General features: G+C 63.9%; 5 protein-coding genes across 17 annotated transcripts; 4 read left to right on the top strand and 1 right to left on the bottom strand.

Moving 5' to 3' along the window:
- Positions 1-1,832: 1,832 nt before the first annotated feature.
- SCRN2 (secernin 2) lies at positions 1,833-7,970 on the top strand. 7 transcript variants are annotated; one of them, XM_071577237.1, is made up of 9 exons: positions 2,115-2,188; positions 2,521-2,692; positions 3,232-3,413; positions 3,481-3,680; positions 3,990-4,205; positions 5,106-5,271; positions 5,390-5,567; positions 5,665-5,834; positions 6,641-7,970. In XM_071577237.1, exons 2-8 carry the CDS (start codon positions 2,522-2,524, stop codon positions 5,821-5,823), a joined length of 1,272 nt encoding a protein of 423 aa, XP_071433338.1. In that variant the 5' UTR covers positions 2,115-2,188; position 2,521; the 3' UTR covers positions 5,824-5,834; positions 6,641-7,970. The 7 variants fall into 7 exon arrangements, with proteins under 7 accessions (XP_071433341.1, XP_071433338.1, XP_071433339.1 ...); XM_071577238.1 differs by having other exon boundaries at positions 6,595-7,970; XM_071577236.1 differs by having other exon boundaries at positions 6,442-7,970.
- LRRC46 (leucine rich repeat containing 46) lies at positions 6,196-10,870 on the bottom strand. Of its 2 annotated transcripts, none has more exons than XM_071577241.1 (8): positions 9,647-10,870; positions 8,977-9,037; positions 8,791-8,899; positions 7,894-7,940; positions 7,645-7,754; positions 7,344-7,413; positions 6,629-6,780; positions 6,196-6,533 (listed from the first exon to the last, which is right to left on the bottom strand). In XM_071577241.1, exons 1-8 carry the CDS (start codon positions 9,675-9,677, stop codon positions 6,220-6,222), a joined length of 894 nt encoding a protein of 297 aa, XP_071433342.1. In that variant the 5' UTR covers positions 9,678-10,870; the 3' UTR covers positions 6,196-6,219. The 2 variants fall into 2 exon arrangements, with proteins under 2 accessions (XP_071433342.1, XP_071433343.1); XM_071577242.1 differs by having other exon boundaries at positions 8,791-8,857.
- Positions 10,113-15,316, top strand: MRPL10 (mitochondrial ribosomal protein L10). Its single transcript, XM_071577243.1, has 5 exons — positions 10,113-10,171; positions 11,600-11,769; positions 13,389-13,553; positions 13,634-13,778; positions 13,946-15,316. Exons 1-5 carry the CDS (start codon positions 10,135-10,137, stop codon positions 14,188-14,190), a joined length of 762 nt encoding a protein of 253 aa, XP_071433344.1. The 5' UTR covers positions 10,113-10,134; the 3' UTR covers positions 14,191-15,316.
- LOC139682898 (RNA-binding protein 25-like) lies at positions 10,534-11,595 on the top strand (the record flags this gene model as incomplete). The annotated part of the gene is made up of 1 exon (XM_071577552.1): positions 10,534-11,595. A coding segment is annotated over exon 1 (1,062 nt), but the record flags the coding sequence as incomplete, so codon positions are not given.
- A 501-nt stretch (positions 15,317-15,817) lies between the features above and the next one.
- OSBPL7 (oxysterol binding protein like 7) lies at positions 15,818-24,139 on the top strand. Of its 6 annotated transcripts, XM_071577173.1 has the most exons (23): positions 15,818-15,872; positions 16,885-17,068; positions 17,266-17,388; positions 17,522-17,575; positions 17,699-17,812; positions 17,901-18,011; positions 18,096-18,216; positions 18,302-18,405; positions 18,492-18,590; positions 18,674-18,803; positions 18,900-19,024; positions 19,182-19,262; positions 19,356-19,487; positions 19,861-20,071; positions 20,150-20,427; positions 20,892-21,029; positions 21,104-21,167; positions 21,259-21,337; positions 21,417-21,561; positions 22,124-22,265; positions 22,491-22,617; positions 22,768-22,890; positions 23,776-24,139. In XM_071577173.1, the coding sequence occupies exons 2-23, from the start codon at positions 16,976-16,978 to the stop codon at positions 23,882-23,884; spliced, it is 2,703 nt and encodes a 900-aa protein (XP_071433274.1). In that variant the 5' UTR covers positions 15,818-15,872; positions 16,885-16,975; the 3' UTR covers positions 23,885-24,139. The 6 variants fall into 6 exon arrangements, with proteins under 6 accessions (XP_071433274.1, XP_071433273.1, XP_071433269.1 ...); XM_071577172.1 differs by lacking the exon at positions 15,818-15,872 and having other exon boundaries at positions 16,756-17,068; positions 18,492-18,584; positions 19,981-20,071; XM_071577168.1 differs by lacking the exon at positions 15,818-15,872 and having other exon boundaries at positions 16,756-17,068; positions 18,492-18,584.
- The last annotated feature ends 423 nt before the right edge of the window (positions 24,140-24,562 follow it).

Here is a 24,562-nt window from a genome sequence, read left to right as displayed (position 1 = left end):
TATTAATTATTATTATTAATTATTATTATTTTATTAAGGTGAAGCCAGGCTTTGCCACTCGGGCAGAGCGAACATCCCAGGCCGAAGCTGTGGCCGTGTGGGCTGTGAGGATGGGGAGGAGGGGGTAGGACCCCTCGGAGAGTCCCATCCCTGTCCCTGTCCCCATCCCTGTCCCCATGGATGTGTGAGGGGCTGACAGCAGTCCCCCAGCGCTGTGGGGCAGGGACAGCCATGGGGCTGGAGCCCCCCAGCACGAGGTGAAGTCTCGCTGCGGGGGGGTCTGCAAGGACGTGTCCCCAGCCCTGGCACGGCCACCACTGTCCCTCTGCAGGACTCGGGTGACCTGGGCTGCCTGCAGCTCTCGAAGGATGTCCCTGACTCCAGCATTTGCCTTTTCCAGCACAAAATTCCCCCTCGGTGCCCTCTAGATGGGATTTCATCTCCCCATGGGACCCCAGTGGGGCTCAGAACCCTCCCCAAGGTGCCAGAGTGGGATTTCAGTGGCCAAATTTGGCTCCAACAGCACCTGGGGGGCTTCTGGGCCTTTTGGGGACCCCCTTGTTGCTGCAGCTGCCAAGGCAGATTTTGGGCGGGCTACATCTGGGCCACCCAAAGGGTGGGCTGGGGAGGGAACCGCCATGCAGGGGGTCCCACTGAGGCACCGAGACTGGGGGTTCAGCCTCACCTGTCTGAGAGCCGGAGGGGGCTGCGAGGAGGGGCCCCAGGTGTGCTGTGCCCCCCCAGGTGTGCTGTGCCCCCCCAGGTGTGCTCAGCCCCCGCACCCCCGGGGCTCTGCCTGCCGCGATGGGGCAATGAAGGCTGTAAAACCGGGTGGGGAGGGACGGCGGCCGGGAAACCAGTCCAGCCTGCTGCGGCGTGGGGATCCCGGCCCTGCGCCCGAACCGCCGCGTCCCCCACCCCCGGGCGCCTCCCCGGGGCAGGGAGGGACCGGCCCGGCTGCGGGAGGCGTGGGGTGGCCCAAGAGGTGCTGCAGCCTGGGGCGAAGGGTGCCCCCCACCCGGCGAGGGGAGTGTTTGTGCTGTGAAGAGGCTGTGGGGCTGTGGGTTTGGGTTTTGTACTGGAATAAACGCCGCGTGTTTTCCACGCTCCGGCTTTCCGGCTCCATCCCTGCCAAGGTGCACCCGAGGGTCCTGCACCTGCCCCCGCCCCCGAATCATCCCTGCCAAGGTACAGCCGAGGGTCCTGCACCTGCCCCCGAATCATCCCTGACAAGGACACAGGAGTCTGGCACTCCAAATCCAACTCATCCCTGCCAAAGGGTCCAACATTCCACCCTGAAATCATCCCTGCCAGGGCTCCCAGAGGTCCAACACTGCAGCCCCAAATCATCCCTGCTGAGGGACCCGGGGGCCTGATATCCCAAATCCAAACCATCCCTGCCAAGGCACCCAAGAGTCTGGCACTCCAACCCCAAATCATCCCCGACAACTAGACCCGGGGGTCTGGCACCCCAATCCCCACCCATCAGTCCAGCACCCCAACCCCACACCGCCCTCACCAAGGGGTCCGAGGGTCCAGCACCCTGTCCCCCACCCTGGCCTCGGGCCTCTGGGGATGCTGGAGGATGCTGGGTGTGGGATGACCCGGCTGAGGACCAGCTGAGCCCCCCCCCGAGGGTCACATCCTGCCCCACAACCCCGCGCCGGGCGGGCGCGCAGGGTCCCCCCGCGGGCAGGGCGCTGCCCGGCAGGTCCGCCCGCATAACGCGGGGCGGGCGGGGCGCTGCCCACGCGGGGCGATACCCACGGGGGTGGCTGCCCATGGGGGTACTGCCCACGAGGGGTGTTGCCCACGAAGGGCTCTGACCCACGGGACTCTCCCTGATCCACGGGAGGGGGAAAACTGGGACCTCCGTCCCCGGGAGTCCTTCGGGTCCGATTCCTCCCCGCCCACGTCGGTGCCGGTGCCGGTGCCGGTACCGGTGCCGGTGTCGGTGTCGGTGTTGGTGTCGGTGTCGGTGTCGGTGTCGGTGCCGGGGTCGGTTCCGGTGCCGGTGTCCGTGTCCGTGTCGGTGCCGGTGCCGGTGCCGGTGCCGGTGTCGGTACCAGTCCCCGCCGCTGCCGCCGTTCGGCCTCCGACCAGTGGGCGCCGCCGTCGCACGGACGGTGCGAGATGGGACGGAGAGGGGCGGGACCGGACAGCGGCGGCGTTGCGGGAGCAGCGGCAGGTCCGTAGGGATGGGGGTCCCGGGGTATCCCGGTTACCGGGGCTGTGCGGGAGGGGGTCCCGTCCGCGGTCGGTGCAGGGGATCCCGGTTACCGGGATTGTGCGGGTGGGTGTCTCCGGTCGCTGCGGAGCTGCGGGGTCCCGGGACGGGAGGTGTCCCCTCTGCCCACCCCTCCTCGGGGTCACCGATGTCCCCCCCAGTTTCAGGGACCGCGTTATACCCCAGACCCCTCCAAGTGTGCCTCCAAAGGGACCCTGGGGACACATCCAGGGCAGGGATAAGGGGGTGACATCCTCTCGGTGCCCCCTCCCTGTCCCACTCACCCGGTTTAGGATGGCGGGGCACGATCCTGTGCCCTCGTCCTGCGACTGCTTCGTGGCGCTGCCACCCCACACCGCGTCACCCGCTGTCATCTTCGGCAAGAACGCCGACCGCCCGTCCCACGAGGTCCAGGAGGTCATCTATGTCCCCGCTGCCACCCACCAGCCCGGGGACAAAGTCCAGGTGAGACCATGCTGGGGACAGGAAGGCTGCAGGGGACACTGTGTCAGGTGTAAGACCATCTGTGTGTCCCCCCCAGTGCACACACCTGGGCCAGAGGAAGGTGCACTGAGTGTGCCAGCTCTCAGTCCTGTGTGTGCCTCTCAGTGCACATACCCAGGCCGAGGTGGCTGCAGGGGATGGTGCACTGAGTGTGCCAGTTCTCAGCCCACCATGTCTCTCCCCAAGCATTTACCTGGGCCAGGTTTGCTGCAGGGGACAGTGCACTGAGTGTGCCAGCTCTCAGTCCTGTGTGTGCCTCTCAGTGCACATACCCAGGCCAAGGTGGCTGCAGGGGATGGTGCACTGAGTGTGCCAGTTCTCAGCCCCCTGTGTCTCCCCCAGAGAAGATACCTGGGCCAAGGTGGCTGCAGGGGATGGTGCACTGAGTGTGCCAGTTCTCAGCCCCCTGTGTCTCCCCCAGAGAAGATACCTGGGCCAAGGTGGCTGCAGGGGATGGTGCACTGAGTGTGCCAGTTCTCAGCCCCCCATGTCCCCCCCAGTGCACATACCTGGAGATCGAGCAGGCAGAGCACACCCACGCCGTGGTGCTGAGCCGCCCTGCCTGGCTCTGGGGTGCTGAGATGGGCGCCAACGAGCACGGCGTGTGCGTGGGCAACGAGGGCGTGTGGACCCGCGAGCCCCTGGGCGAGGACGAGGCGCTGCTGGGCATGGACCTGGTGAGGTGAGCGCGGCGCCGTGTGCCCCCCACCCTGGCCCCCGGTGCCAGCTGATGGGCACTGCTGGCACAGGCTGGGTCTGGAGAGGGGCAGCTCGGCACGGGAGGCCCTGGAGGTGATCACGGCGTTGCTGGAGCGTTATGGACAGGGCGGGAGCTGCAAGGAGGAGCCGGTGCCCTTCGTGTACCACAACACCTTCCTGCTGGCCGACCGCACCGAGGCCTGGGTGCTGGAGACGGCCGGGCGCTACTGGGCAGCCCAGAGGATCTCAGGTGAGTGGGCACTGGTGCCTCGAGCAGCCAGTGAACCCCTTCCCACCCCACCCCAGCACCTCTCCAGGTCTTGGGTTCAGCATCTCCTTCTGTGTCCAAGGGGTTCTGCCAAATTTGGGGTGTAAGACCCCAAAGGTCTAAAAACTGAGTTTCATGGACCCCCAGCCAGGGGTGCAGGACAGACATGGGGTCCCCCAGGGACGGGGGAGAAAAAATACAGGATCCCTGCTGGGGGATGCCCCACCAGGAGATACAGGGCATGTACTGGGAGCTCCCTGTGTCCCCCCACTGCTGACCCCTCTGTCACAGAGGGGAGCCGCAACATCTCCAACCAGCTGAGCATCGGCAGCGAGATCACCACGGAGCACGCGGGGCTGCGGCAGCGCGCACAGAGCCAGGGCTGGTGGAGCGGGGAGGGCCAGTTCAGCTTTGCCGAGGCTTTCTCCCTGGAGCAGCAGCCCCCCCGCATGGAGGCGGCCAAGGCTCGGTTCAGTGCCGGCAGGGACCTGCTGCGGCAGCACGAAGGTGACAGGGGTGGGGACAGGAACGGGGACAGGGAGAGGGACAGGATAGGGCTGGGGACAGGGAAAGGGATGGGGAGAGGAATAGGGAAAGAGTTGGGGATAGGGACTAGAACAGGACAGAGACAGGGCAGGGATGGGGACAGGGATAGGGACAGGACAGGGCTGGGGACAGGGAAAGGGAGGGGGACAGGGAGAGGGACAGGACATGGATGGGAATGGGGATGGGGATAGGACAGGGATAGGGACAGAGAGAGGGATGGGGACAGGGAGAGGGACAAGACACAGATGGGAATGGGGATGGGGATGGAAGTGGGGACAGGGAGAAGGACAGGACACAGTTGGGGACAGGGAAAGGGATGAGGACAGGGAAAGCGACAAGGACTAGAACAGGACAGCGACTAGGGTAGGACAGGGACAGGGATAGGAGATGGGAACAGGGATGGGAGACAGGGACAGGAACTGGGATAGGACAGGGATGGGGATGGTCCTCCATGGTTCACCAAGGGCCACTTCTGTACCAGCACAGAGCTGCTACAGCAGCACATGGGTGGGGACAGGGACCGGGACAGGGACAGCAATGGGGACAGGGACTGGGATGAAGAAAGGGGACAGGACAGGGACTGGGATGAAGAAAGGGACAGGACAGGGACTGGGATGAAGAAAGGGACAGGACAGAGGCAGGTATGGGGACAGAGATTGACACGGCCACCCATGGATTGCCAAGGGTTGTTCTGCACCAGCAAGGAGCTGCTGTGGCAGGTGGGGACAGGACAGGACAGGAACAGGACAAAGTCAGCGACGGGGTCAGGGACGGGGACAGGGATGGGGACAGCCACCCCAGTGTGTCCCTGCTCCCGTGGCTGAGCTGGCAGCAGTGACATGTCTGTGCCTCTCCCACCAGGTCACATCACGGCAGAGACACTCATGTCCATCCTGCGGGACAAGGAGAGCGGGATCTGCGTGGACTCGGCGGGGTTCCGCACGGCGGGCAGCATGGTGTCCGTGCTGCCCCGTGACCCCGCCCTGCCCTGTGTCCACTTCTTCACCGCCACCCCTGACCCCTCCAGGTGAGGCCACCGCAGGGGACAGCCCCGCTCTGGGGGTGACGGGGATGAGGAGCTCCCGGGAAGCATCACCCACCCTCGAGCTGGCTGGTCCCAGGGTTGTGGTGCTCCTCTCCCCCAGGTCTGTCTTCAAGCCCTTCGTGTTCGTGGCTGGCATCAAGCCCGTGCCACAGGTGAGGTCCCCGACCTTCCCCCACGACCCTGCCAAGCAGCTCCCGCGGTTCCAGCGCTCGGTGGATCGGCGGCACGAGCTGTACCGCCGGCATCAGGCAGCCCTGGAGCTCATGGAGCAGGACCAGGTACCACAGACCCTGCAGACCCTTCCCCACCCTGGGATCCTTGCACTGCCCCGTGCTGGGGATCAGGTTCCCTGAGTTCTCCTCCTGATCCCACCAGGAGCGGGGCCAGAAGCTCCTGGAGACGCTGCAGGAGCTGGAGCAGCAGGGCCTGGAGGGGATGAAGGCGCTGCTGGAGGGGACAGAGACCCCCCGCCCGGAGGAACTGGCCGACCTCTTCTTTGACTGCGTGGAGGCTGAGATGAAGTTTTACACATAAAACCCACACAGGTGGGTGGGCTCGGCTTCCCCCTGGCATTGCTCCTGGATGGGGAATGAGGAAACACTCCTGGTGTCCAGCCCTGGCTCCTCATCTCCTCCCACCGCGGGTCCCAGCTCTGCCTGGGGCTGTGGAGCCCCTGATTTACCCTGGAGAAAGCACTGGAATTCCATGGCCTGGAATGAGGTGCAGAGGGAGGAGAGGGATATGGAGTGGGATTTGGAGTGCTGCCCACAGCCCCGTGTGTGTTTCACCCCCGATCTGGCACAGCTGCCTGTGCCAGGCCCCCTCGATGGCTGCAGGGTGGGGGCTCCCAGCATTCAGATGGATTGGAGTGGGAACAAAGCCCTTATTCCCGGGAATGGGGTGCGGACAAAGCCTTTATTCCCGCGTGCTTCATGCCACGCTGCTGCGGGACATTTGGGATAACTGCCTATTTCCTGCTCCTTTGTTCCGGGACTGGATGCCACTGGGAGCTCGCTGGGACGCCCTGGATCCCGGCAGGGGTGGCAGCGGTGTCCCTGGCTGTGCCCGGGGCCGGGGCTGGCACCCCTGCGGCTCCGGGCCGGTGGGTCCATCCCGGTGTGTGTCCAGCAGCAGCTCCCGGCGCTCCTGCAGCTCCTCCAGCCGCGCCCGGTGCTCCTGCAGAGTCTCCCTCCGCCTCCGCTGGGAGCGCCCGGCCAGCTCCCGGCGCAGATCCGCAAAGAAACCTGCCAGGGATGCAGGGAGGGAGGATTAGAGGAGACCTGGCACTGCCACTCCTGCCCCCAGGAGCGCCTCGTGTCCCCTCAGCCTGAACGAGGACCGTTGTCCACAGTGAAAGGGCCGCTCGGCTCAGGGAGCAGCTCATCATCCTCATCCTTGCTGCTGGAAGAGCCTCCTCCCTCCTCTTCCTCACCATGGATGGGCTGGGCATCCAGCTGCAGGAGGCGGGGCAGGGCTGCCAACACCAGCGCCCTGGAAAACGTGAAGGAAGAGATGATGTCCCCTCCACCTTGGGCTGGGGTGGCACCGACCCCCCTGGCACCGTGTTCCCCCCTGCACAGCCCAGCTCAGCCTGGGCAGAGAGCAGGGATTCAATCCCTGAGGCCTGGCAGGGGCAGGCTGTGCTTGATATTTCATGGAATGGCTGGGGTTGGAATGAATCCACCCAGTGCCACCCCCTGCCATGGGTAGGGACACCTTCCACTAGCCCAGGTTGCTCCAACCTGACCTTGGACACTCCCAGGGATGGGGCAGCCAAAATTCTCTGGGAAATCCATTCCTGCCCCTCCCCACCCTCACAGGGAAGAATTCCTTCCCAATATCCCACCTAGCCCTGCCCTCCAGCAGTGGGAAGCCATTCCCCCTTGTCCTGTCCCTCCAGCCCTTGTCCAAAGCCTCTGTCCAGCTCTCCTGGAGCCCCTGCAGGCACTACAATTGGGTCACCCCAAAGCTCCTCCTGATCTGGGGGGCTGCTGAGAGGGCCCTGTAGTTTGGAGGGGGGTCTTGTTGTCCCCCCTCTTCTCCCCCTGACCCACCTGTATCCATCCTGGAGGGTGCACCCATTTCCTGTCAAATCCAGGAGCTGGAGGCTCCGGGGAAGCTCCTCTGCCAGGACAAAAGGAAGCAAAAAGGTGCTGAGGTGGGAGCTGAGCCCTCTCCCAGCCAAATTCCTGCTCTCCCAAACTCCCACAGCTCTTCACCCACTCCCAAGGCAACTCCTGGAGTAGCCTTGACACCTCAGAGCCAGGAAAAACCAAGGCAGGGAGGGTGGGAATGAGCACTGCACACACACCCTGACAGCCCAGGCCACCCCTGGATCCCTTCCTGCCATCCCACCTGTGTCCAGCACCTGGATCTGGTTGTGGGACAGGTCCAGGGCACACAGGTGTGCCAGGGGCTGCAGGTTCTCCACCCTCTGGATGCGGTTTCCAGCCAGGCAGAGGAACCTGGAGAGCCCAGGGAGGGTGAGGAGGGGGTGTCACAGCCCCCAGGGGCTCTCAGGGCTTGGAATTTGAGCCCCTTCCTGGCCAAGGGAAGGTGGGAACTCATGGAGAGCCATTTCTTTGGGAGCAGGAGCTGCCATACCTCAGGTTGGGAAAACAGTCCAAATTCTCAATCTTCTCAATTTTGTTCTGGAAAATAAAATATAAATATCAACATGGTTCCCTACTGCCTGGAAAAGTGGATTTTTGGGAGCATCCTGGGGCTGTGGGTGGAATGTCCCACCACAGCCATGGGAGATTATGGAGAGGGAATGAGGGGGGTGGGGGTGATGACATGAGAGATCCCGAAATTCAGGAGGACCCCAAAGCTCCTCAAGTGGGTTTTGGAAACATTGGTTGGCTGATTCCAGACCCTCACTGGAATTCCAGTGGGGTTGGAATCAGATGGGAGGGAAACTGTTTTCCCTCCAGACTGGGGGGCTCAGGGACCTCTGGGGTGGGATCACTGGGATCAGATCCAACCTGGATGGAGGGAAACTTTTCCCTCCAGACTGGGGGGCTCAGGGACCTCTGGGGTGGGATTGCTGGGGTCAGATCCACTCTGGATGGAGGGAAACTGTTTTCCCTCCAGACTGGGGGGCTCAGGGACCTCTGGGGTGGGATTGCTGGGATCAGATCCACCCTGGATGGAGGGAAACTGTTTTCCCTCCAGGCTGGGGGGCTCAGGGACCTCTGGGGTGGGATTGCTGGGATCAGATCCACCCTGGATGGAGGGAAACTGTTTTCCCTCCAGACTGGGGGGCTCAGGGACCTCTGGGATGGGATTGCTGGGATCAGATCCACCCTGGATGGAGGGAAACTGTTTTCCCTCCAGGCTGGGGGGCTCAGGGACCTCTGGGGTGGGATTGCTGGGATCAGATCCACCCTGGATGGAGGGAAACTGTTTTCCTGCCCCTCTGGATGTTGGGGAGGGGAGACAGGATCAGATCTGGGGGTGTCTGTGCCCCCCCAGGGCCAGGGCTGCCCCACAGCTCTGTACCTGCTGCAGGTAGAGGCTGTGGATGTCTCCCAGACTCCGGAGCTTCCCGATGGAGGAGATGTTCTCCCTGTCCAGGCGGATGGTGGAGAGGGGCAGCAGCTCTGTGGGTCTGGAGGGGGAGGATGGGGGGTCTCTGGGGTGCCCAGAGCCCCCTCCCTGCCAGCCCAGGCTCTGTGGGGTCCTCACCTGCTCCGGGACAGGACGAGGCTGTCACTGAGGGTCACTCCTGGCAGTGTCTCCTCACGCTCTGTGGAATTCCAGGGAATTAACAGTCCAATCCAATAGAATAGAACAAAATCCCTTTTATTCAGCACTGGGAACATGGGGGATAATTCCACCAAAGGCATGTTCAGTGAGGCTTTTGTGTTTCCAGGTTTACACACTTAGTTAAAACTGAAAACTCCTCCCCAAAGCTGAGCAGGATATTTTGGTTGATTGTAACAAATGGGCTGCTCTTATCTCTGTATTTCCTTTTAACCAAACAATGTTCCAGCCTCAAATCTGGACAGGTTTTCTGATTTACTTCTCACTGCTGAGCTTCTAATCTCAACAGGGATTTTGGTTTATTTCTTAAAGTTCATCTTAGAGCTTCAGGGTTAAATTCCTCTTTGTCTAAAGCTCTGCATGGTCAAGAGAACTGACAGACTTGGGTACAAGCTAAAATAAAACATTAATATCAAGTACAAAGTTAGTACAGGTCTGATTAAAAATTAGTAAAGACCATTATGATTTGATGGAGAAAGGATAAAATCCTTTTCCTTGAGGGGTCTCTGGATCAGCAGGTGAGGGTCCAGGCTGGGGGTGCAGCCCCTCTCCCCCCTCCCTGCCCAGGGGGACCCCTCAGTGTCTCACTCACCCCCACAAAGGGTCTCCCCCTGCTCGGCCATTGCGAGGGGTGGCCTGGGGGGGTCCTCGTGCCCACCTCGTGCCCTCGGGTGGGTGTCTGGGGGGCTGGGCTGGCACTGCTGAAAGTGGAAGGGTCTGAGGGAAAGGGGGGACAGAAACCTGTGGAATGAGGTGGGGGTTCGGTGGGGACAGAACTGCTGGGATGGGGGGCTCAGAGCTGGGACCGCCGGCTGGAGCAGAGAGGCCCTGTGGTGATGCCACTGGAGTCAGCGAGGTGGAGCTGGGGGGCTCAGAGACCCCCGGGCTGAGGCTCGGAGACCCTCAGGTTTGGGTCAAGGGGCTCTCCGTGCCCTGGTTGACCCGGTCTGGGGGTTCGGAGTTGCCCGTCCAGGCTGGGCGGGTCGCGCAGGCCGCGCTGGGCCCGTTGCTATGGAGACGGCGCGCCGGAAGTGGCGGGTCCTGCGCCTGCCCAGAAGGCCCTGCGGGGACACGGCCAAGATGGCGGCGCTGAGCGGCGGGACGGGATGGAGGCGAGGTGAGGGAATAGGAATGGGGCAGGGAATGGGAATGGGAATGGGGCAGGGAACGGGAATGGGGCAGGGAACGGGAATGGGAATGGGGCAGGGAACGGGAATGGGGCAGGGAACGGGAATGGGAATGGGGCAGGGAACGGGAATGGGAATGGGGCAGGGAATGGGAATGGGGCAGGGAATGGGAATGGGAATGGGAACGGGAATGGGAATGGGACAGGGAACGGGAATGGGGCAGGGAATGGGAATGGGAATGGAAATGGGGCAGGGAACGGGAATGGGAATGGGGCAGGGAACGGGAATGGGAATGGGGCAGGGAATGGGAATGAGGCATGGAATGGGAATGGGGCAGGGAATGGGAACGGGAATGGGGCAGGGAATGGGAATGAGGCATGGAATGGGAATGGGGCAGGGGTCGGGAATGGGAATGAGAATGGGGCAGGAAATGGGAATAGGACCAGGAATGGGAATGGAAACGGGAATGGGGACTGGAACTGGGACTGGGACAGGGAACTGGGCAGGAACCGGGAACGGAAATGGGGCAGGAAATGGGGCAGGGGTCGAGATCAGGAGTGGGAGCAGAGCAGGGATCAGGATCAGGACTGGAAGTGGAGCAGGATCAGGATCAGGAGTGGAAGCAGGACACGGAGCAGGATCAGGCCCAGGAGTGGGGCGGGATCAGGATCAGAACTGGAAGCAGGACACGGAGCAGGATCAGGCCCAGGCCCAGGAGCGGGAGCAGGAGCAGGACCAGGCCTGGGAGCAGGAGCGGGAGCAAGATCAGGATCAGGCCCAGGCCCAGGAGCGGGAGCAGGATCAGGCCCAGGCCCGGGAGCGGGAGCAGGATCAGGGTCAGGCCTGGGAGCAGGATCAGGATCAGGATCAGGATCAGGATCAGGATCAGGCCTGGGAGCAGGAGCAGGAGCAGGACCAGGCCTGGGAGCAGGATCAGGAGCAGGATCAGGCCTGGGAGCAGGAGCAGGATCAGGATCAGGCCCAGGCCTGGGATCAGGAGCAGGATCAGGATCGGGATCAGGCCCAGGCCTGGGAGCAGGAGCAGGATCAGGATCGGGATCAGGCCTGGGAGCAGGATCAGGATCAGGCCTGGGAGCAGGAGCAGGAGCAGGATCGGGATCAGGCCCAGGCCTGGGAGCAGGAGCAGGATCAGGAGCAGGATCAGGCCCAGGCCTGGGAGCGGGAGCAGGATCAGGCCCAGGCCTGGGAGCGGGAGCAGGATCAGGGTCAGGCCTGGGAGCAGGAGCAGGAGCAGGAGCAGGATCAGGCCTGGGAGCAGGAGCAGGATCAGGACCAGGCCTGGGAGCAGGAGCAGGAGCAGGCCCAGGCCTGGGAGCAGGAGCAGGATCAGGATCGGGATCAGGCCCAGGCCTGGGAGCGGGGCCGTGCCCAGCACAGGCTGAGTGCCGCCCTGCCAGGCTGGCTGCCCGCCCTGCAGCTGGTGCGCCGCGGCTCCAAGGCGGTGACGCGGCACTGGAAGGCGATGCACTTCCAGCGGCAGAAGCTGCTGGCCGTGACCGAGTACGTGCCCCCGCGCCCCGCCGTGCCCCCGCAGTGCCTCCCGCGCCACGCCGACCCCACGCACGAGGTGAGGACACAGCCCGGCACAGCCCGGCACAGCCCGGCACAGAGCCTGGCACAGCCCAGCACAGCCCGGCACAGCCCGGCACAGAGCCTGGCACAGCCCGGCACAGCCCGGCACAGAGCCTGGCACAGCCCAGCACAGCCCGGCACAGCCCGGCACAGCCCGGCACAGCCTGGCACAGAGCCCGGCACAGCCCGGCACAGCCCAGCACAGCCTGGCACAGAGCCCGGCACAGCCTGGCACAGCCTGGCACAGCCCGGCACAGCCCGGCACAGCCTGGCACAGAGCCTGGCACAGCCCGGCACAGGGCATGGCACAGGGCATGGCACAGCCTGGCACAGCCCGGCACAGCCCGGCACAGGGCATGGCACAGGGCATGGCACAGCCCGGCACAGAGCCTGGCACAGAGCCTGGCACAGCCCGGCACAGGGCATGGCACAGCCTGGCACAGAGCCCGGCACAGCCTGGCACAGCCTGGCACAGGGCATGGCACAGCCCAGCACAGCCTGGCACAGCCCGACACAAAGCTCGGCACAGAGCCTGGCACAGCCCGGCACAGGGCATGGCACAGCCTGGCACAGCCCAGCACAGAGCCTGGCACAGAGCCCGGCACAGTCTGGCTGGAGCCCACCCAGGACATTCCTGCAGTGGGTAATCCCCGTTTTTGGGGTGTTGTGGGATGCTGATGCCCCATCAGGTGCTGGAAACCAGGTGAGTCCCCATTCATGGCAGCTCGAGATCCATGGGAGTGTCTTGAGGTCCATAAAGTATCTCATGATTCCTGGGAGCACCTCGAGATTCATGGAGGTACCTCAAGATTCATCAGAGCATCTCGAGATCCATGGGAGTATCTCAATATCCATGGAAGCATCTTGAGATCCATGGGAGCATCTTGAGATTCGTGGAAGCATCTCAAGATTCATGGAGGCATCTCGAGATCCATGGAAGCATCTTGAGATCCATGGTGGCATCTCCCAGTCTATGGCAGCATCTTAAGATCCGTAGGAACACCTCATGATCCATGTGATCACTTTAAGACCCATGGGAGCATCTTGAGATCCACAGCAGCATTTCATGATCTGTGGGAGCATCTTGAGTTCCATGAGATCTCTTCTTGATCTATGGGAGCACCACAAGATCCATGGGAACATTTCATGATCCATGAGCTCACCTTGAGATCTGTGGGAGCATCTCGTGGACCATGGAAGCACCTTGAGACCCATAACAGCATCTCGAGGTCCATGGGATCACCTCATGGACCATGGATCACCTTGAGATCCATAACAGCATCTTGAGGTCCATGGGATCATGTTCCATGGGATCATGTTCCATAGGAACATCTCATGGTCCATGAGAGCACCTGCAGATCCATGGGATCACCTCATGGACCATGGATCACCTCAAGATCCATAACAGCATCTTGAGGTCCATGGGAGGGATCACTTCGAGATCCATAGGAACATTTCATGATCCATGAGAGCACCTGGAGGTTCATGGACCTCATGGACCATGGGTCACCTTGAGATCCATGGCAGCCCCTCACCCCTGTCCCTGCAGTTGCTGGGTGGCCATGGGGGTGCCACACAGCCTGTCCCTGTGTCCCACGTGTCCCTGTCCCCCAGGAGGACGGCTACGTGCGGCTGCTGAAGCGGCAGGTGCAGGAGGTGTTCCAGAAGAGCCGGATGGTGGCTGTGTGCCAGTACAATTCCATGCCAAATGAGGACGTGGTCACCATGCAGCACTACCTGAGGAAGCACAACATTGAGGTCAAGTTCGTCCTCAACGAGGTGGGAGCTGATCCCGGTGGGAAAGAGGGGGGAGAGGTGCATCCTGGCTGCTCCAGGCTTCATTCCAAGCTGTCTCCCAGATTGTCCGGCCGGTGCTGGCGCAGTCCAAGTACAGGAACCTCCTCCCACTCTTCGTGTGCCGCAACATCCTTCTGGTGAGCCCGGAGACCCGGGCCAAGGAGATGCTGCGGGTGCTGAAGGGAGTTCCACAGGTCAACCTGCTGGGTGAGGGCCTTCCCTGCTCCCCAAATCCTGGTGCTGGGCTCGGGGTGGCTCATCCAGGGCTGGGAATGAGGATCCATGAAACTGCAGGGGGGGGAGCCTTTAGGAGCAAACAATTCCATTGTGGAATGCTCTGTTATCCCATATCCACCTGAGCTGCTCTTTTCCAGGCGCCTGCATCGACGACACGATCCTGAGCCGGCAGGGAGTGGAGAACTTCTCCCGGCTGCCATCCCTGGAGACCTCCCAGGGGCAGACGGTGGGAGCCCTGGCCCTGCTGCCCTCCCAGACCTGCTCCCTGCTCCAGCGGGGCCCCTCGCTCCTCACGGCGCTGCTGGATGCTCACATCCGCCGGCTCCGGGACACAGGAACCCCCGGGGAGCCCCCCCAGCAGCAGGGCACGGGCAGCCACTGATGCTGCGCCCTGGGATCGGCTCCTTCCCCGGCTGTGGGGCACGGGGAGCCCCCCAGGGCACGAGGAAACGCTGATGCTGAGCCCCAGGAACTGGCTCCTTCCCTGGATGTGGGATATGGGGAGTCCTGGGGAGACTCCAGAATAGGACATGGAATCACTGGCTCTGGGCCCCAGGAATCTGCTGCATCGCCAGCTACAGGACACAGAAACCCTGGAGAGAGCCCCCCAGACTGGGACACAGGGAATCACTGACTCTGGGCTCCAGAAATCTGCTCCTTCCCCAGCTGCAGGACACAGAAACCCTGGAGAGACCCCCCTAGACTGGGACACAGGGAATCACAGACTCTGGGCCCCAGGAATCTGCTCCTTCCCCAGCTGCAGGACACAGGGACCCCTGGAGAGACCCCCCCAGACTGGGACACAGGGAATCACTGACTCTGGGTCCCAGGAATCTGCTCCTTCCCCAGCTGCAGGACACAGAAACCCTGGAGAGACCCCCCTAGACTGGGACACAGGGAATCACTGACTCTGGGCCCCAGGAATCAGCTCCTTCCCCAGCTGCAGGACACAGGGACCCCTGGAGAGACCCCCCTAGACTGGGACACAGGGAATCACTGACTCTGGGTCCCAGGAATCTGCTCCTTCCCCAGCTGCAGGACACAGAAACCCTGGAGAGACCCCCCTAGACTGGGACACAGGGAATCACTGACTCTGCGCCCCACAAATCTGCTACATCCCCAGCTGAGGAACACAGAGACCCCCAGGGAGACCCCCAGGGCACAGGGAATCACTGTCTCTGGACCGCAGGAATCAGCTTCTTCCATGGCTGTGGAGAGGGAGGGATCAGCAACTGGAGTTCTAGCACTGAAGGAGCAACCAGGAGCAACCAGGGGTGGGACTGAGGGTCTTGCACCCCCCTCAGCCTCAGCAGGGAGCCCTGGCCCTTCCCTTGGCTCCCTGGGAACATTCCAGGAATGTGATGGAGGGTCTTTGGAATTAGCCAAAGGAAGAGGAGGAGCATGGGGGTGCCCCAGAGATGGATTTCAGGCACTCCAGAATGGGGATGAGGGGGAATGTGCTGTAGCACTGATCCAGGTGTTGTGTCCATTAAAGTCTGTGTGGAGATGCCAAAGTCTCATCTGGGATTTTTTTCTGGAGTCTGGGGGGGATGGTTCCTACTCCAGGGCTGTTCTGGGGGTCTGATGGAGCAGGGGGAGCAGCGCTGGGGGGTGGGAATGCCCTGGGATCCCCTTGGATTGGTGACCCCTGAGACTGCTGTGGGTTGGTGATCCCTGGGACCCCCTTGGGGTGGGAAAGCCCCGGGACTCCCCTGGATTGGTGATCCCCGAGACCCCCTTGAGGTGCTGCCTCTCCCGGGGGTCCCCCCACCCTTCGTGGGCTGTCCGTTTTCCCGCGGGCTGGTCTCGGGTGGGAGCTCCGGGGGTCTGGGATCGGAGCTGTGCCGGTGCCGCGCGGGGGCTGCGGCTTCGCTCGTTCCCGGTGTCCCGGCGATGCCGGCGGCTCCCGGCGATGTTGGCGGCTCCCGGCGATCCTGGCAGCTCCGGTCCTCCACGGTGCAGGGGGCAGAGCCGAGCGGCTCCGCACCGCCCTCCGTGTTCCGCTTCCTGCTGCCACCGGGCAGGATGCGACCGGCCCCCGCCGCCCGCCCTCCGCCCGCCCAGGTGAGCACCGGGCACCCTCCGGCCCCGCTGCCCCGGGGGGCGACACCGGGGATGGGTTTGTCCCCCACGGAGGATGGAAACCCCCGGGGGCACCGGCACAGCCCCGCTCCCGGGCGAGGGGTCGGCGATGAGCGCCGGGGGCAGCTGCGGGGATGGGCAGGGAAGGGAGTGGGACTGCAGGGGAGACCCCCGGTGTCCTCCCCTCCGAGACGGGGGATGCGAAGCCGCGGCTACCGGTGCCGTGGTTATCTCTGGGTACCGTGGTTATCTCTCGGTACCGTGGTTATCTCTGTACTGTGGTTATCTCTCGGTACCGTGGTTATCTCTCGGTGCCGTGGTTATCTCTGGGTACTGGGGTTATCTCTGGGTACCGTGGTTATGTATCGGTACCGTGGTTACTCCTCGGTGCCCCGTCACCGGTACAGCGGGTGCCGGTGCCGCGGGTATTGGTACGATGGTCTCCAGTGCCGGGGCTTGGCTGCCCTCCCAGGGTATTCCCAGACTCCGTGCTCCAGCAGCAGCCAGGCCACCAGGGTCCCCTGTCGGGGACAGTGCCAGGGTGGCTCAGTTTCCCCCGGCTCGGTTTCCCCTCCTGTAATCGGGAAGGGCAAAGGGAACACTCTACTGGAAAGCAGCACAGTCACGGCGGGGTTTGGAGGGCTCATGTCCTGACTCGGCAGTGCCAGGGTGGACTGGGGTTGATCCAGGTCTTTGTACCGGTGTCACCCCCCCTGGCTGTGCCCGCGCTGTGGGGTTGCCCTGTGGCACCCAGTCCATGGGGCGTCGGGGGTGGACTCTGAACCCAGACGGGGCGGTGCAGCCGAGATAAGGCTGGGGAGGGTCAAAGGCTCTGTCTCACGCAGAAGTTTCTGGGTGCCAGCAGTGGTGGCATGCAGGACTCCCCACTCCCAGGGGGCAGGGAGACCCCTGCCACCCCCTGTCACTGTGGGGGCCTGGCTGAGGGTGGCGGTGCCCCCTCTGATCTCCCTGACCTGCTGTCCCCTCCTCGCAGCGGCTCCCGCCGTGAGGGCCAAGCTCGGACCCCCACCCCGGCGGGCCGGACAGCACGGGGGGCTCGGCCCACCCCCCTCTGCTCACCAGCCATGGGCAGCCACGAGAAGGACCTGTCCTCCCCGAAAAGAGCCCTATCCCGCTCCAACAGCACCGTGTCTTCCAAGCACAGCAGCGTCCAGCAGGTTGGAGGGCTCTGGGTTTGGGGGTGCTCAGCGGGACCCCAGTGGTGCACACAGGCTGACTGGGGGTGCTGTGAGGCCTTGGGGGGCTTCACACCGCTTTAGGAAGGGTGACACAGAGATGTCCTGTCACCTGGGGGTACCAAGTGTCATCTGCCTCTGGTGCTGAGGGACCCCCACGCTGACCCTCGTCCCTGCAGGGCTCAGAGAGCTGGGAGGTGGTGGAGGAGCCCCGTGCCCAGGGCAGCCCAGGGCAGGAGCAGCAGAGGCACGAGGGGTACCTGCTCAAGAAGAGGAAATGGCCCCTGAAGGGCTGGCACAAGGTAATGAGCAGAGCTGGCACCAAGAGCCATCACCCAGCTGGTCCTGGCACGATTTGGACCCCTGGACCCCCGGGGGGGGCTACAGGGACTGCTCTCTGCTCCCCCCTCAGCACCTTTCCCTCTCCATCCCCAGCGGTACTTTGTGCTGGAAAACGGGATCCTGAAATACGCCACCACGCGCCAGGACGTGAGTGTGTGCCCAGGCTGTGCCCACACAGCCTCCCCGTGGGCTTAGGGTGGGGGAGACCCCCATGGCCCCCCTGAGGAAGGAGGGGTCTTCCCCCTGACAGGCATCCCGGGGCTCCCCCAGGTCCTCAAGGGCAAACTGCACGGTGCCATCGATGTCCGCCAGTCCGTCATGTCCGTCAACAAGAAAGCACAGAGGGTTGACTTGGACACGGAGGAGAACATTTACCACCTCAAGGTGCCACTGGGGGCCAGGGTGGGACTTGGACCCCCCAGGGCTGGGGGCATCAGGTTCTGTCCCCCAGCAACTCACCCATGTCCCCCAGATCAAGTCCCCGGAGCTCTTCTCCAGCTGGGTGAGCAGCCTCTGCTCCCACCACCACGGCGAGCCCTGTCCCACAGGGGGGTCCACGGGGAGGACCCCCACCAGTGCTCAGGTGGGTGATGCCTTGGGGTGGTGATGCAGGGCAGGGGCTGGGCGAGGGGCTCCTGGTGGCAGTGCCCTGTTTTCCCTTCTACAGGGCCAGTGGACACGGATCCTGCCCTCGGGAAGTGCCCCTGCCCTGTCCACGCTCGCCAGCTCCCGGGACAAGGTGAACGCCTGGCTGAAGGACAGTGAGGGGCTGGAGCGCTGCTCAGCCGGTGAGCGAGGCAGGAGGGCATCTGTGGGGCAAGGGGGTTGCCCTGTGCCCCCTCCCTGACCAGGCCTGCTCTGTGCCCCTGGCAGAGCTGTTGGAGTGCCAGGCAAAGCTGCAGGAGCTGACGGGAATGCTCCAAAACCTGGAGGCCCTGCACCGCATCCCCTCTGCCCCACTCATCTCCGGTGCCCAGGTGAGCAGGGCAGCAGCAGGTGAGGGGGCTGAGCAGCCCCTGTTCCTGGGGAGGATCCTGCTCCAGCCCCTGCCTCTGCCTCACAGCCCTCAGCTGCCACAGAGAGGCCCAAGAAGGGCCGTAGGACAACCAAGATCTGGTGCACCCAGAGCTTTGCCAAGGACGACACCATCGGCAGGGTGAGGGTGAGCTGGAATCCCACCGAGCTCTGCTGTGCCTGGGGGGCAGAGACCCCACTGGCACCTCACTGACCCCATGTCCCCCCAAGGTGGGCCGCCTGCACGGCTCCGTCCCCAACCTCTCCCGCTACCTGGAGTCATCCCAGAGCCAGCTGCCCTTTGGGCTGCCCCCGGAGTACAGCCAGCTGCAGCGGAGCTTCTGGGTCCTGGCCCAGAAAGGTGGGCTGGGGCAGGGTGGGCTGAGCCCCGATGGGGGTCCTGGCGGGTTTTGGGGTGCCATGGCACAGTCCAACTCCTGTCCATGTCCCCTGGCAGTGCACGGCTCGCTCACCAGCGTGGTGGCCGCGCTGATGGCCGAGAGGGCCCGTCTGGAGGAGATGAGGCAGGCGCTGGATCGGCAGTGCCCGGCCCCGCGCCCCGGCAGTGCCGGCAACGCTGCGGTGAGAGACCACGGAGGGCTGGGCAGCACTGCCCTGCTTGGGGGGGACCTGGAGGGTGGTGCTGGTGGGTGCTGCGGGGTCTCAGCCTCACTCAGCCCCATTCTGGCTGGAGGGGACCATTCAGGGGGCTTGGCTCAACCTCCCCGTCCTTCCACAGCCCTCCCTGCGCCGCTTCCACTCCCTCTCTGTGTCCTCCGACACCACCCTGGACTCCTTTGCCTCGCTGCACCCCGACGAGGTCAGGGGGGTGGATGGGGTGGGGTGGGGTGGGGTGGGGGTCTCTGGGTGGTCCCCCCGGGGCAGGGGGCTGAGGTGGTGGCTGTCCCTGCAGCCTGACGCGCTGCCCGCCAAGGGCCGGGAGCAGCAGCTCTCCAACCGCAGCATCGTCTCGCTGGCTGACTCCCACACCGAGTTCTTTGATGCCTGCGAGGTCTTCCTCTCTGCCAGCTCCTCCGAGAATGAGGTGGGGGGGCTCTGCTGGAGGGGGGCTCTGCTGGTGGGGGGCTCTGCGGACCCCCCTGCCATCTCTCGCTGCTCTGGGTTCATCTCTCCACTCTCTCTCCCCATCCCACCTCACTAGCCAGCCCAGGAGCTGCCCCCCCAGCTCCCCGTAGTGCCCCCAGCCCCTGTGCTCCCCCTGGTCCCCATCTCTCCCCCAGCTCCCTTCAGCCCCCTCCCTCCCCGTGCTCGGGGTCTCTTCAGTCTCTAAGCCAGGTGAGGGGGGTCGGCACTGCCAGAGCCCCCCCTGCCGCTGTTCCCCCACTGGTGCCCACCACCCCCTCCCCGTCCTGACACCCCCATCCCATCCCATCCCATCCCATCCCATCCCATCCCAGGATCCCGGGTCTCATCCCATCCTTCCAGAGGGGCCCGTCCCGCTATTCCCCCTCCCACTCCTCTCCATGGGATATCCCCCATACCCCTCCATTCCCCGAACGGTCCCTGCGCCTCCTCAGCCGTCGGATGACGAGTCGTGCATCAGCGAGGCCACCACCAGCGTCTGCGAGGAGGCCACCGAGCCGGGGGGGCCGGGCCGCCCCGTGACAGGTACGGGCAGAGGGGGTCACCGGGAAGGGGAGGCTGGGGGTGAGGGCCGACTCCATCCTACCGCCCGGTGCCCGGCAGGAGCGGAGCGCCCGGGGCTACCGGCGGAGCCGCCGCCGCTGGAGCTGCCGGGGCCGGACCCGCGGCGGCGGAGCCGTTTGCCCGCTCCCCCCGCGCCGTCGGGGGACGTGAGCCTGTGGGGACTCCTGCGGAGCAGCGTGGGGAAGGACCTATCCCGAGTGGCGCTGCCCGTGCAGCTGAACGAGCCGCTCAACACGCTGCAAAGACTCTGCGAGGAGCTGGAGTACAGCGCGCTCCTGGACCGCGCCAGCCGCACCCGCGACCCCCGGCAGCGCCTGGTGAGAGTGGGGACAGCAGGGGACAGCAGGGGACACCGGGGGAGCGGGGGGCATGGCGGAGAGTGGGGGACACGCAGGGGAGCGGGGGACACGGGGGAGAGTGGGGGACATGCCAGAGAGTGGGGGACACCGGGGACTCAGGGTCATGGTGGAACTCAGAGGATGCCTCGGGAGTGGGGGCTCGGGATGCACAGCGAGGCTGGGAACACAGTGAGGCTCAGGGGACATGGAGGATCTTGATAACATGGAGGGACTTGGGGAGCTTGAGATTTTAGGATGTTTGGAGAGCGTGGAGGAGCTCGAGGACATGGAGGGACTTGGGGAGTTTGAGGATTTAGGGGATCTTGAGGAAACGCGTCTCTCCTGGGAGTTGTGGGAACAGGGCAGGCTGCAGGGTCGGGGGGAAGCCGTGGATGGGTGGCTGTCCCCAGTGTGGTGACAGCACCGTGGTGGCTGTGGGACAGGTGTACGTGGCCGCCTTTGCCGTGTCTGCCTATGCCTCCACCTACTACCGGGCGGGCAGCAAACCCTTCAACCCAGTGCTGGGTGAGACCTACGAGTGTGTGCGGCCCGACCGCGGCTTCCGCTTCATCAGCGAGCAGGTGGGCACTGCGGGGGGCACGGCGGGGCACGGAGCCAGGCAGGGGGCTGACATGTCCCTCTTCCCCCCCTCCAGGTCTCCCACCACCCTCCCATCTCTGCCTGCCACGCTGAGTCCGACAACTTCATCTTCTGGCAAGGTGAGTGCCCAGAAGGGTGTTGGACACTGGGAGGTCTCCTCCCGGTGTGGGGGGGACTGGCGGGTCTCACCTCCTCCCACCCCCTCCCCAGACATGAGGTGGAAGAACAAATTCTGGGGCAAGTCCCTGGAGATCGTCCCCGTGGGCACCGTCAATGTCCAGCTGCCCAGGTGAGACCCCGGCCCCTCAGGTGGGACCCCCAGGGCCCCCCTGCCCTCCCTCCCTGGCCAACGTGGGTGGTGCCCGCAGGACTGGGGACCACTACGAGTGGAACAAGGTGACCACGTGCATCCACAACGTGCTGAGTGGCCCCCGCTGGATCGAGCACTATGGGGAGGTGCTGATCCGCAACACCCGCGACGCCTCCTACCACTGCAAGCTCACCTTCTGCAAGGTGTGCCCACCCACCCTGCCCTGCTCTGCCCTTCCACCTGCCCGCACTCTACCTGTCTGCCTCGAAATCTCCTGGCCCCGCCCCTTCTGGCGTGGCCCTGCCCCTTCACCGACTCACTAATCTGAATTGTGTTGTTGCCCTGCCCCTTTTCTGGCCACGCCCTTCCCAGTAGCCCTGCCCTTTCCCAGTGGCTCCACCCCCTTAGTGCCCCACCCTTTTTAATAACTCCACCCCATCACTCATGGCCCCACCATTTCTCATAGCTCTACCTCTTGCTCCTGGCCCCACTGTTTTCCAGCAGCTCCATCCTTTCAGGACACTGCCATAATCCATAGCCTTGCCCTTTCCCAGTAGCCCCGCCCTTTTCCCAGTAGCCCCGCCCTTTTCCCAGTAGCCCCACCCTTTTCCCAGTAGCCCCACCTCTTAGTGCCCCACCCTTTCCCAGTGACTCCTTCCATCACTCTTGGCCCCACCCTTTCCCCAATGGCCCTGCCCTTTCCCATTAGCCCCTCCCCTCCCTCCTGGCCCCCCCGGACCCCCACCCAGCTCCCGGTGACCACAGGCTCGGTACTGGGGCGCGGGTGCCAACGAGGTGCAGGGGGCCGTGCTGAGCCGCAGCGGGACCACCGTGGAGCGCCTGGCGGGCAAGTGGCACGAGGGGCTGCACCGCGGACCTGCCCCAGGCCAGTGCGTCTGGAAAGCCAGTAAGGACTGGAGGGACCACCCTGGGCAGAGTTACCCCACCCCTGGGGGAGTTATCCCACCCTGGTGGGAGAGTTACCCCACCCCTGGAGGAGTTACCCCACTCTGGTGGGCGATATCCCACCACTGGAGGAGTTACCCCACCTTGGTGGGGGATATCCCACCCTGAGGGGTGTTTTACCCCAATCTGGGGGGTCTCAGCGCTGTCCCCACCCTGCTCCCCACAGACCCCATGCCCCGTGACCACGAGAGGAATTACGGCTTCACCCAGTTTGCCCTGGAGCTGAACGAGCTCACGCCGGAGCTGCGCAGGGTCCTGCCCTCCACGGACACCCGGCTGCGCCCCGACCAGCGGTGAGTGATCCTTGTGGGTCCCTTCCAACTCAGAATAGTCTCTGATTCTGTGATTCTATGATTCTGTGATTCTGTGAGTGGCACCCCGGCCCCAGGGAGGGGACAGGCTGGGGCCACCCAGCTCGTCACAGCCGTGTCCTGCCCCACCAGGTACCTGGAGGAAGGGAACGTGCCGGCGGCCGAGGCGCAGAAGCGGCAGATCGAGCAGCTGCAGCGGGACCGGCGCCGTGTCATGGAGGAGAACAACATCACCCACCAGGCTCGGTTCTTCAGGTCCGGCCTGGGAGGGGTTTCCAGGGCTGGGGCACTCCCTGGATCAGGGGGATGTGGGGATTTTATGGGTTGGGGAGACCCCATGGGAGTGCTGAGGGCATGCCATGGCTCAGTGGGTTGTGGGGCTCTTGTGGAATGAGGAGACTCTTCTCAGGATCCTGAGGACACCCCGTGGCTCAGGGGTTTGTGGGGCTCTCAGGGGGATGTGGGGCTCTTATGGAATGAGGAGACTCTTCTCAGGATCCTGAGGACATCCTGTGGCTCAGGGGGATGTGGGGCTCTTATGGAATGAGGAGACTCTTCTCAGGATCCTGAGGACACCCCATGGCTCAGGGGTTTGTGGGGCTCTTGTGGAATGAGGAGACTCTTCTCAAGATCCTGAGGACACCCCATGGCTCAGGGGTTTGTGGGGCTCTTATGGAATGGGGAGACTCTTCTTGGGATCCTGAGGACAACCCATGGCTCAGGGGGTTATGGGGCTCTTATGGAATGGGGAGACTCTTCTCAGGATCCTGAGGACACCCCATGGCTCAGGGGTTTGTGGGGCTCTTATGGAATGGGGAGACTCTTCTTGGGATCCTGAGGACAACCCATGGCTCAGGGGGTTATGGGGCTCTAAGGGGGATATGGGGCTCTCAGGGGGATGTGGGACTCTCAGGGGGATATGGGGCTCTCAGGGGGATATGGGGCTCTCAGGGGGATATGGGGCTCTCAGGGGGATGTGGGACTCTCAGAGGGATGTGGGGGCTGTCAAGGAATGGAGAGACCCCCTGGGAGTCCCAAAGGCACTCCGTGGCTCAGTGGGACACAGGGGTCTCAGAGAATGGGAAAACCCCTCTGGAGGTGCCAAGGCCACCCCAAACATGCCCCCCACCCCACCCCCAGGCGGCTGACGGATGCCAATGGCAAGGAGTCGTGGGTCACCAACAACACCTACTGGAAGCTGCGCCTGGACCCCGGCTTTGCCCACCTGGACAGTGCAGTGCTGTGGTAGCCCCTCCCCACGGGGCTCTGAGCCCCCCCAGCTCATCCCAGCAGTGGTGCCCAGCAGTGGGGCTGGTCCCCCCAGCACTGGGGGGTGCAGTGTCCCCCCACTCCGAGCCATTTTGCTGGTGTTTAAATAAAACTGTGATATAAAAGTGGGGTGGGGGGCACTGGCAATGTCCCCCCTCCAACCCGGGGCAGAGCCCTGGGGACACCTGGGGCACTTTGGGGCAGGGGCACAGGGTGCCTGGGAGAGGGGGGGAACAGGGGGTCGTGGGGTGCCCGCGGGCGGGAAGATCCCTCTGCCCTCCCCCCAGACTGTGCACAGAGGCTGCTCTAATAAAGGCTGTGAAGTGTTTGGGTGTGCAGAGAGTTTTTTCCTCCCCGCTCTGCACCACTCCCAGGGCTCAGGACCCCCTGCTATCCCAGGATGGGGTGGGCACAAGTCCCTTAAGCCCCCCCAGTGCCTCAGTTTCCCTCCCCCACACAGAGAGTTGAGCAGAGTCCCCACAGTGTCCCCTTTATTGCGATATGCTGCTGCCCCCCCGCCCCACGCCTGGCACGGGGGGTGCTCAATAAATACTTCAGTATTACCCACCCCCGCCCTTAAAAACCACCGACAACAAAAAAAAACCCTCAGCATCCCCCCCTTTCCCTCCCCGCTCGCCCCCGCGGCCCCACCGGGGTG

This window comes from Pithys albifrons, chromosome 25 (genome assembly GCF_047495875.1).
Source record: "Pithys albifrons albifrons isolate INPA30051 chromosome 25, PitAlb_v1, whole genome shotgun sequence".
Taxonomy (NCBI): Eukaryota; Metazoa; Chordata; class Aves; order Passeriformes; family Thamnophilidae; genus Pithys; species Pithys albifrons.
The sequence above is the reverse complement of the archived record's forward strand: the minus strand, read 5'-3'. Positions and strand labels throughout refer to the sequence as shown.

Coding starts and splice junctions, on each gene's coding strand:
- OSBPL7 (XM_071577167.1), top strand. CDS start 16,763: ATGCAGGACTCCCCACTCCCAGGGGGCAGGGAGACCCCTGCCACCCCC. Junction 18,012..18,095: donor GGACCCCCACCAGTGCTCAG/GTGGGTGATGCC, acceptor TCCCTTCTACAG/GGCCAGTGGACACGGATCCT. Junction 21,562..22,123: donor GCAAGCTCACCTTCTGCAAG/GTGTGCCCACCC, acceptor CGGTGACCACAG/GCTCGGTACTGGGGCGCGGG.
- SCRN2 (XM_071577240.1), top strand. CDS start 2,522: ATGGCGGGGCACGATCCTGTGCCCTCGTCCTGCGACTGCTTCGTGGCG. Junction 3,681..3,989: donor GGCAGCCCAGAGGATCTCAG/GTGAGTGGGCAC, acceptor CCTCTGTCACAG/AGGGGAGCCGCAACATCTCC. Junction 4,206..5,105: donor CCTGCTGCGGCAGCACGAAG/GTGACAGGGGTG, acceptor CTCTCCCACCAG/GTCACATCACGGCAGAGACA.
- LRRC46 (XM_071577241.1), bottom strand. CDS start 9,677: ATGGCCGAGCAGGGGGAGACCCTTTGTGGGG. Junction 7,941..8,790: donor ACAGCCTCTACCTGCAGCAG/GTACAGAGCTGT, acceptor TTTATTTTCCAG/AACAAAATTGAGAAGATTGA. Junction 6,534..6,628: donor CCCTTTCACTGTGGACAACG/GTCCTCGTTCAG, acceptor CATCCCTGGCAG/GTTTCTTTGCGGATCTGCGC.
- MRPL10 (XM_071577243.1), top strand. CDS start 10,135: ATGGCGGCGCTGAGCGGCGGGACGGGATGGAGGCGAG. Junction 10,172..11,599: donor CGGGACGGGATGGAGGCGAG/GTGAGGGAATAG, acceptor CCGCCCTGCCAG/GCTGGCTGCCCGCCCTGCAG. Junction 13,554..13,633: donor TCAAGTTCGTCCTCAACGAG/GTGGGAGCTGAT, acceptor GCTGTCTCCCAG/ATTGTCCGGCCGGTGCTGGC.